This window comes from Bombina bombina, chromosome 6, assembly GCF_027579735.1.
Source record: "Bombina bombina isolate aBomBom1 chromosome 6, aBomBom1.pri, whole genome shotgun sequence".
Classification (NCBI taxonomy): domain Eukaryota; kingdom Metazoa; phylum Chordata; class Amphibia; order Anura; family Bombinatoridae; genus Bombina; species Bombina bombina.
The window spans coordinates 141,433,181-141,443,853 of NC_069504.1; the positions used below are offsets into that span (position 1 = coordinate 141,433,181).

At 37.7% G+C, this 10,673-nt stretch overlaps 1 protein-coding gene across 1 annotated transcript; it reads right to left on the reverse strand.

Annotated features, from left to right (window-relative positions):
• Positions 1-2,673: 2,673 nt before the first annotated feature.
• LOC128664983 (putative nuclease HARBI1) lies at positions 2,674-4,622 on the reverse strand. The gene is made up of 4 exons (XM_053719762.1): positions 4,131-4,622; positions 3,741-3,819; positions 2,860-3,161; positions 2,674-2,770 (listed from the first exon to the last, which is right to left on the reverse strand). The coding sequence occupies exons 1-4, from the start codon at positions 4,591-4,593 to the stop codon at positions 2,766-2,768; spliced, it is 849 nt and encodes a 282-aa protein (XP_053575737.1). The 5' UTR covers positions 4,594-4,622; the 3' UTR covers positions 2,674-2,765.
• Between the last annotated feature and the right edge of the window lie 6,051 nt (positions 4,623-10,673).

Consider the following 10,673-nt stretch of genomic DNA (forward strand, 5'->3'; position numbering starts at 1 on the left):
CCCCCACAGCTGCACCCACCGCAGCAGATGATGCACCCCCCACAACATCCTCCTCAGCAGCAGATGATGCACCCCCCACAACATCCTCCTCAGCAGCAGATGATGCACCCACCACAACATCCTCCTCAGCAACAGATGATGCACCCACCACGACATCATTATCCTCAGCAGCAGATGATGCACCCACCACAGCAGCATACAGATCTGCATCATCTGTACTATATGCCTCCCACTCCTATGGCACAACAGGAATCCACACCACCACCCACTGCACCCACCAATGTATTGCCAACAGTGCCATCACAGACAACCTCACAGTCACCAATACGGAGAGACAGCCCTGGAACCAGCCAATTATTAGTTCCTGAGACACCAAATGTACAACAGGGTCCGGCACAGTCCCAGCAGGATGATCTACTGAGGCTCATACATAGAGAGCTTAGGCTGTCCAGGCTCCAGCAGCAGCAGGATTTGAGAAGGATACAGAGCCAAATGGACATCCATAATGCCTCACTCGTCCGCCTGGCAGAGGCAGTGGAGAGGCTCGCGGATAGGCCCCAAACTCCATCCTCCCTTGCATCCTCTGTCATCTCCCTGCAGGACCCTGAATCCCGGTTATTAGCCTCACATTCAGCTGGTGGGCGTCGCACAAGACGCCACACTGCCCCCCTAAGTACCTCTCCTCCAAAGTCAAAATCCCGCCGCAAGAATTAATTAATATTCTTTTTTTTCCACCCAAGATATATCATATATAATTTTTGCACTAAAGCACTTGTTTAAGTGCGATTTTCATCTCATAAATATGCATCCATTTTTCTAATCCAAATTTGAACATATATCTTAATATTATTCTAATAGCTGTTTATCTGCTAAAAATGAACAGCTTTATTCATTTTTATTTCACATGATGTCAATTAATATGCAGGTGTACATTGTTCATAAATTAATGTGTCCTTTTATTGAGGATATCATATTATGCCGTTTAAGAATACTTGGGGATACGTGTCTGAAATTTATACAGTATATGCTATCTAACATTAGTCAACGTGACATGTGTAAATGTTATGATTTATATTCCACAAGCATATGTTGTTTGCTCCTTCAGATGAAGCTAATAAGGGTTATACAGTTATAGAAGAGTTGGAAAGTAAATACTCCTTCCTGTTGATATGGCCAAATACCTTGCATTCATTCTTATAGTCCTATGTGGAATGTAATATCTGAAATATATACCTATCATGACTAATACCTATCATGACTAATGCACTCCTTTTTGTCAAGATTATTATTCAATATTTAGAATAATTAGATAAATGTATCTTTATGATATTTAAGCACTGGTGTATACACAACATATATGTGATTGCCATGATATAGAGGTGATTAATACATTTTAATTGACATCATATGAACAGACACAGACTCTCCCTGGGACCAATGCACAATGCACTTTTAAATTGTTTCAATAACTCCATGTTAAAGACAATACTTCATATCTCTTGAAGTATGTAATATTAAGCACTTATGTATTTTGGTTAATAGTCTAAATATTGCAAATGTATTATCTGCTTTAGCAGACATGACATTACATATATTTTATAAATATTAGTACTATGACACATTATAACTTTAATGTGTCATCGTTTTGTATTGAATAAATATGATTTTCACATTGAAAATTACATTTGAATGAGGGTAAATCTGTAATAATAAAACTCATCTTCATGATAAAAAAATTATTTCCTTTGACTTATTTTTCTATATTATTTTCTATGAGGTAACCATGCCATTCAAGTGTGCAATCTCAGGGGATTGTATGTATTGATAATGTATCTTTATTTTAAGGATTATATTATATCTGGATTTGTCTCTTTGAAATGAGCATCTGATATATTTCTTAAAGGGATAGCCTATTCAAAATAAAACTCATGAATTAGAGCATGCAGTATTTATATACTTAAATATGTAATCCTATAATCTATTTAACTTCATTATCATCTGTAATTTACTAAAACAGGAATGTTAGCTTAGGAATCTACCCATTTTGAATCTGCACATGGGGAGCGCTTGATGATTGTTGTCTAAATGTAGGAAACAATCAGCAAGTGCACCACAGGTGATGAACATTAAATGGAATGGCTCCTAAACTTAAATACATGATTGAAATAAGAAACATAAAAGAATTAAATTGATTATGAGTACATATGTAAGTTGATTGGAATTGAATGATTTATCTGGTTCATTAATGTTTTATTGTGAACACACTCTTCCTTTTTTTTTTTAAAGTGACATAAATTCCATTATTTTGCTAAAACATATATATTTAAAAGCAAATCTAATATATTTATATTCTTTATATTTCTTAATATTCTTAGTATCCTTTGATTATAGTTTTATTTAGGTAAGATCAGGAGCAGCATAGAACCTATGTTGGAGCTGTTTATTGTTGCCAACATACAGTATATATCCTGTCTGTCATTGGTTCACCCATGTACTCATTTTTATTAACCAGGAGTGCATAGCTGCTCTTTAAATAATTATACCAAGAGAACAAAGTAATATTTGGAATATAATTAAAATGATATTTTAGATAATTATGTTATACATAAATCATAAGATGAATGCATTGATTAGTACATAGCTGGAAATAAAGAAACATTCACCATGACTATATTTGAGTAAAGTATACATTTATTTAGGGAAAATGTGGTAAATATAGGGATGAGGAGAGAGGGAGGGGAGTGGTATTCCATTTCTGAGAATCTTCAATCTGTAAAACATTAAAAGAAACAAATGTGTATTATTAAAAAACATAATCATAAATAACTAAAAGGTCTCATTACAATACTATAAAAATACCTGAAAAGAATTCTTGAATAGTTGCAGATCTCTCCAAATGGGCATTGAGGGGTTGGGGATGATTAATTACATCAGGCTCAAAGATTTCACCTGGGGGCTGTGGTGTTGGAAGTAAGTCGTTCAACATCCCATGCTCCTGTGCCATGTTGTGTAGACAGCAACATGCCACTATGATTTTAATAGCTTTTTCCGGACTGAATTGGAGATCCCCCCCTGATCTGTCCAGGCAGCGAAAGCGCATTTTTAGAACACCAAACAGTCGTTCTATTATAGCACGTGTTCGGATATGTGCTTCATTATATCTGTATTAAAAGAACAAGAAATATGATTATAATATATAATGTGAAGACAAATCAAATACTAATGAGCTAACTACATTCCTGGTTTGATCTTATAAATCTTTAAACCATTTTATATATATATAAATATATTTATATTCAAGCAGAGAGATTTATAAATGCTTCACTGATAATAGATGATTTGTATTTTGACTGTCCCTTTAAAGGCACTCAGTACAACATTGTTATGTCTGTGATAGTGATATATACACACACACACACGAGATAATCAAGCAACAAATGTATGTGCACAAACACAGATATATAGCTTAATAAAGGGGCAGGAGCCCCGAAACGTTGCTCAATAAAGGTGCTGTTGCTCCACATAGAGTGCTACCTGTGTGTTCTATTTCATTACATTTACTGGGACTTTGGAAAAGGAGGTCCTCCAGGTTTGCACCTACATTCACCCAAGAGTGATTTAAAGGGACATTCCTATGAAGTGTGTACTGGTCCTACTTTTCTACAGATTATAGTGAGCATTTTGCAAGGCACAATCAATATTTCTGACACACATGAGCAGAAAATAAATATATATTTTACCTTAATTCAGCAGGCCCAACAACCTGGTTCTCTTTCAATGGTGTCCAAATCCATTTTTTAAGAGGATATGCAGAATCTGCTAAAATATGAATGCATAGATATACAGTATATATATATATATATATATATAGATATAGATAGATAGATAGATAGATAGATAGATAGATAAACACACATCTTTCCATAAAGCAATGTATGACATAAAATAATGTTATGCATATGTCTTACTATGACATAGTTAATATATATCTTTTAAATGATTAACAATTTATTTATTTAATCAATTTCACCCCCTTAGACACATACATAAAGGATTATAAAGCAATGAAACAATAAAATGTCAAAATATTGAACACATGAAGGCATCATAATATATACATAAACACTTACCGAGGAGATGTCCTTCAGGCATTTGATTTGTCTCAAACAATCTCCACACACCAGAATTCCTGAGGATGTAGGCATCATGGCTACTTCCTGGGAACCCTGCCACGACATTTAATATGCGCATGTTTGCATCACATATAATCTGCACATTTAAGGAGTGGAAGTGTTTCCTATTTCTAAATATTATCTCCCTGCGCACAGGGGGTCTTAGGGCAATATGAGTGCAGTCAATGGCCCCAAGGACATTGGGTATGCCACCTAAAAGAAAAAAGTCCCTCTTAACATCACGCCAACCTCTGGGTGATGTGGGGAAAAAAATAAATTTTCTGCAATTATCATAAAGTCCATCAATAACTTTTGAAAGATGCTTAGAAAGAGTGGACTTATGCACCCCAGTTACAATGCCCCCTGTCACCTGAAAGGATCCAGAAGCCAAAAAATGAAGTGCCCCTAGTAGTTTGGTCATTCCAGGGACAGCCCTGCTTGAATAGCCCTGGCTTTCCAGCCTATCTTGCAACAGGGCATATAACTGATATATTTTCTCCCTGTTGAGCCTGAAACTTTCAAACACCTGCTGCTCATTCAGGGTTTCTATATCCAGCCTCACTCTGGGGATGTCAGGCCTACGCTGTCTAACTTCAGCATTGTCAGCTTCTCTCTCACCCTGCATTTTGAAATATCTGTTCTGAGGTTAGGCTAGGTGTGGTCTTTTTCTATAGCTGTGTGTTGCTTGTTAACATATGTGAAACTGGTGATTGCAATGAATAACATGGGGGGGAGGGCTTATCTTCATCTCATCTAATCCTTAATTTAATGAACAGTTTGAAAGTATATACTTACTCATGACTTTTATTTTTGATATGAACTATAATTTCAACATATATGTAGTTACATATCGGAAATTCAAAGACACTGAATGTAATTATTATATTTTTCAATTTAAATATATCAGCCTTTATCATAACAGTTAAAAGTAATTATTAAAATTATATGATTTATATAGGTCAAATATATATATACAATTATCATACATATATACATGTAGGAGAAGATTATTATTAGATAAAATTATATTTCTATATGTATTGAGATTATATATAGCATCCCTGGGCAAAGGTTTCATTTTGAATTGGTAGATATTTTATTTATTTATAAAATATTTTACCAGGAAGGATACATTGAGATTTCTCTCTTTTTCAAGTACGTCCTGGGTACACAAAACATTGCATTGACACAATAGGTACAATAAAATAAAAAACAATAATAATACACGATATATGCACAAAAATTTAATATAGAACCGGTAGGAAATATATAATCAACAATGACAGGTGCATTCTGTTTTGAGATATGTAGAGAGGGATCTCTTAAAGGATATTAGGCATGGGGAAGGTTTAAAAGTGTGCGGGAGGTCGTTCCATAATTTTGGTGCTTGCATATATTTTTATATGCACATACATATTGAAATTTCTATGACAACATGGGTGCAAATATTCCTATACATAGGACCAATAAATGTAGCATATATAATGTTATTTGTACATTGAAACACTCATAATTTTTTTGTGATTTGCAATTTCAATGAGAAACAGGCCTCAAAAAGCTCTTTTTTCCTCCTTTACACCTAGTTGAGCTGGGGGTAATATGTCTCAATGTATCGACAGCCTCCGACAGTGTATTAACGGTTAGCGCTTTCAATGGAAACCTGGTATAATTTATCGATTAACGGCTTCTATTACTTTCTATGGGACGCGAAAATCTTTTCGGCAGCCGAAGTCCGGAAGCCGATATTAAGGTATAACGCGCCATTGGAAACAGTCGTTAAACGCTATTGCTTTCGACAGCATATTTAACGGTTTGCGAGTGCACGCAAACTGAATTACGACTCAATGGAAGCGAGGCCATATATGGCTTTGGTGTTGCTTTTTGGTAATTAGAAGGCTGCTAAATGCCACTGCGCACCACACGTGTTTTATGCCCAGCAGTGAAGGGGTTAATTAGGGAGCATGTAGGGAGCTTGTAGAGTTAATTTTAGCTTAAAGGGACCTTAAACACTTGTCATTAGGGTTTTGTGTTTTTTTATTCATAATGTTTTTTTCAGTTTTTAAAATGCAAATCCCTTTTTTTTTATTATAGGTGTTCTATTTTTTTTAGTTTTTTTTTTTACATTTATGTGACTTTCTGACCGCTCTCTGCAGATATGGGTGAAAGTGATGTTGCCAAAACCGGAAGCCTGCTTAGTGCTGTGAGCGTGCACACATATAGACAATGCGCTCACAGCATAACTAAAAAACTACTGCTGCTATAAAGTTTGCAGCTATTACCTGCTTCACTGCTAAAGCATATCTTTTGAACCGGTGTTGTGCCGTGAATGGATTCCTCATCGACAATGGTTTCCCTGGCACTCGGCAATCTATGGCGCTCCGCCCCCGCTACATCTACTCCTACTATCCTTGCCCCACTCATTACAATACTATTTTCTAACGCCTCCACATTCTTTGCGCTCCCCCCCGCTGCATCTGATCCCTGCCCTTGCCCTATTCATTCATTGTATATTTTTCATTATACCGTGCGCGTGCACGCACCATGTTTCCCCTATCAACAAATATAATATAAACATTAAAATAATGTTCCTGAAAAAGCTATCAGCAGCATAAATTAGAATATAATCATACTTTATATTTATATATATATATATATATATAAAGTATGATTATATTCTAATTTATGCTGCTGATAGCTTTTTCAGGAACATTATTTTAATGTTTATATTATATTTGTTGATAGGGGAAACATGGTGTGTGCACGCGCACGGTATAATGAAAAATATACAATGAATGAATAGGGCAAGGGCAGGGATCAGATGCAGCGGGGCGGAGCGCAAAGAATGTGGAGGCGTTAGAAAATAGTATTGTAATGAGTGGGGCAAGGATAGTAGGAGTAGATGTAGCGGGGGCGGAGCGCCATAGATTGCCGAGTGCCGGGGAAACCATTGTCGATGAGGAATCCATTCACGGCACAACACCGGTTCAAAAGATATGCTTTAGCAGTGAAGCAGGTAATAGCTGCAAACTTTATAGCAGCAGTAGTTTTTTAGTTATGCTGTGAGCGCAATGTCTATATGTGTGCACGCTCACAGCACTAAGCAGGCTTCCGGTTTGGATTTGCAAGGGAGTGCGCATCCAGTCTATATAGACAACGCACGTTACAACATGGCGGCTAGCACCGCATTCAGTAGGCAGTGGTTTAGGGGTAATATTGAGACTGAAAAATAATTGAGCAGAGGCTAGGTAAATAAACAAAGTAAGCAACAACGTTTAAAACCATACAAAAATGTTTAAAAAAAAAGTTAATCACAGAAAAAAAGATGGTGTTTAGGTTCCCTTTAAGTGTAGTGTAGTAGACAACCCAAAGTATTGATCTAGGCCCATTTTTGTATATTTTATGCCACCATTTCACCACCAAATGCAATCAAATTAAAAAAAACGTAAAATTTTTCACAATTTTAGGTTTCTCACTGAAATCATTTACAAACAGCTTGTGCAATTATGGCACAAATGGTTGTAAATGCTTCTCTGGGATCCCCTTTGTTCAGAAATAGCAGACATATATGACTTTGGCGTTACTTTCTGGAAATTAGAAGGCTGCTAATTGCTGCTGCGCATCACACGTGTATTATGGTTAGCAGTGAAGGGGTTAATTAGGTAGTTTGTAGGGAGCTTGCAGGGTTAATTTTAGCTTTAGTGTAGAGATCAGCCTCCCACCTGACACATCAGACTCCCTGATCCCTCCCAAACAGCTCCCTTCCCTCCCCCACCCCACAATTATCCCTGCCATCTTAAGTACTGGCAGAAAGTCTGCCAGTACTAAAATAAAAGGTTTTTTTTAAAAAAACCTCCCTGATCCCCCCCAAAACAGCTCTCTAACCCTCCCCATCTGCCTTATTGGCGGCCATCTTGGGTACTGGCAACTGTCTGCTATTATTTCACAGTCAAAAAAGTGTTGTTTTTTTTAAATGTACACTACTGTTACACCAGATATGAGTGGTGGCACTGGGCAAGTGGGCACAGTATACGCTGTGAGCCTGACACACACGCTGGCAGGCAGGCAACTGCAATTAGATTACACAGGAAAAAAAAAAAAAAGCAAACTGATGTTCTAGCCCTAAAAAGGGCTTTTTGGGGTGCTGTCCTTACAGCAGAGATCAGATGAGTCCTTCAGGACTGTAGTGGATACTGAATACACTAGCCTAGCTATAGATTTCCCTATTAAATCAGCAGCAGCTACACTGTCCCTCCTCTCACTAAGAATGCAGCTTCCAAATGAATCTAAAATGGATGCTGTCCAGGAGGTGGGAGCGTCTGGGAGGGAGTGTGTGCTGCTGATTGGCTGTAATGTGTCTGCTGACTGTGAGGTACAGTGTCAAAGTTTACTCAATGATGACGAATAGGGGGCGGATCGAACCTCGCATACTATTCGCCGGCGAACTATTTGTGACATCACTACTGGGAACATACTCATTAAAAATTCTGTCAAAAAGGGCTTTCACAGACAGTAGGCAAAGGAAGACTGGATTCCATATATATTCTATACATTCTGTAACTTAGATATGTTCAAATGAAGATATATTTGATAATTTACAGTTATTATTGAAGTATATTCCTTTGTTTTCTGTATGTATTGTACAATACTCAATAAAGCTCATTAAAAAGAAATCAGATTTGATAATGGGTGTAAATTGGAAAATCTCTTAAAACTGCATGTGCAATCTGAATCATAAATGTTTACTTCTGACTTTAGTGTCCCTTTAGCTTTTTTAAAGAATAATAGTCAGAATGTGAACATTAAGCCCAGAAACTCTCCATTACTTAGGCACACACCCTTAGCCACTCTCTCACCCTTGTGCACATAAAACCTAGACCTACTCCTACACTTATGCACACACCCTCATGCACTCTCTCACACTTATATACACAAAGCCCAGTCACCCTCCTACACTTATTCACCCCCCCACTTATGCACCCACCCCTAATTATGCACACCCCCCAGGCACTCTCTCACTCTTACATACAGTCCAGTCACTCTCCTACACTTATGCACACACTTATGAAATTCTGCAAACACACACCCAGGCACTCTCTCACTTTTATGAATACACATTACAGTCACTCTTACAGTTATGTAAACACCCCCACTTATGCATACACCTCCACTTATGCACACTCCCAGGCACTCACTTAACCTTATGCACATAAAGCCCAGGCACACTCGTCAATTCTAAATACAAAATCCAGGAACACTTTCACTCTTATATATACGGTCACTCCTACACTTATGCACACATACCCAGGCACTTTCTCACTCTTATGTATACACATTAGAGTCACTCCTACACTTATGCACACACACCCAGGCACTCTCTCTCTCTCTCTCTCTCTCAGGTTTATTGTCAAAATTTACAGACTTTCAGCTGTTTGCAATGAACAAATCAAACAAAAGCAATTGAAATAGTTAAACACAACAAATGCTTCAATTGGTTTCCCCAAATTCAACAGAAAATGCAACTTTTAATGAATTCTGCAGTCTTAAAATTATTCAACCCCTTCACGGCAAGAATATTTAGTACTTAGTAGAACACCTTTTTGCTGTTATGACCTGCTGCAAACTAGATGCATAGCTAGACACCAGCTTCTGGCAGCGTTCCTAAGTAATCTTAGCCTATTCCTCAGGAACAGTAGCATCCAGTTCAGTAATATTCTTGGGTTTGCGTGCTGCAACCGCTTTCTTCAAATCCCACCAGAGATTTTGTATGGGGTTCAAGTTAGGTGACTGTGATGGCCACTGCAGAATCTTCCAGGACTTCTGCAAACAAGCCTTTGTGGAATTTAAGGTATGCTTGGGATCATTGTCCTGTTTGAAGGTCCAAGGACACCAAAGCTTCAGCGTTCTCAAAGACAGCATGACGTTTTCTCCTAGAATTTCCTTATACTTCACTGAATCCATCTTGCCTTCCATACGCTGCAGGTTTCCAGTGCCAGAGGATGCAAAGCAGCCCCAGAGCATCACTGAGCCACCACCACTCTTAACTATAGGCAGAGTGTTCTTTTCAGTGTGTGCTTCATTCTACTTCCTCCAGACATACCACTCATCCATTGGGCGGAAAAGTTTCAGTTTTGTTTCATCGCTCCACAGAACAGAATCCCAAAGCTTCTCTGGCTTATTTATATGATTTGGAGCATATTGGAGCTGACTTTTCTTGTGCTTTTGGGTCAGTAGTGGTGTATGACTTGTAGTTCTAGCATGGAAACCTTCTGTGTTTAGTATGCGCCTTACTGTGCAAAATGAAACCTCAGTGCCTGTTGCTACCAAATCTTGCTGCAGTTCTTTTGCAGTCACTCAAGGGGTTTTCTCAATCTGCCTTCTCAGAAATCTGGTTGCAGCCATTGATAGCTTCCTTTTTCTGCCCCGTCCTGGTAGTGTAACAACTGTTCCTTTAACTTTTAACTTGAGAACTTTGCTTCCAACTGTATCTCTAGGAACATTCAG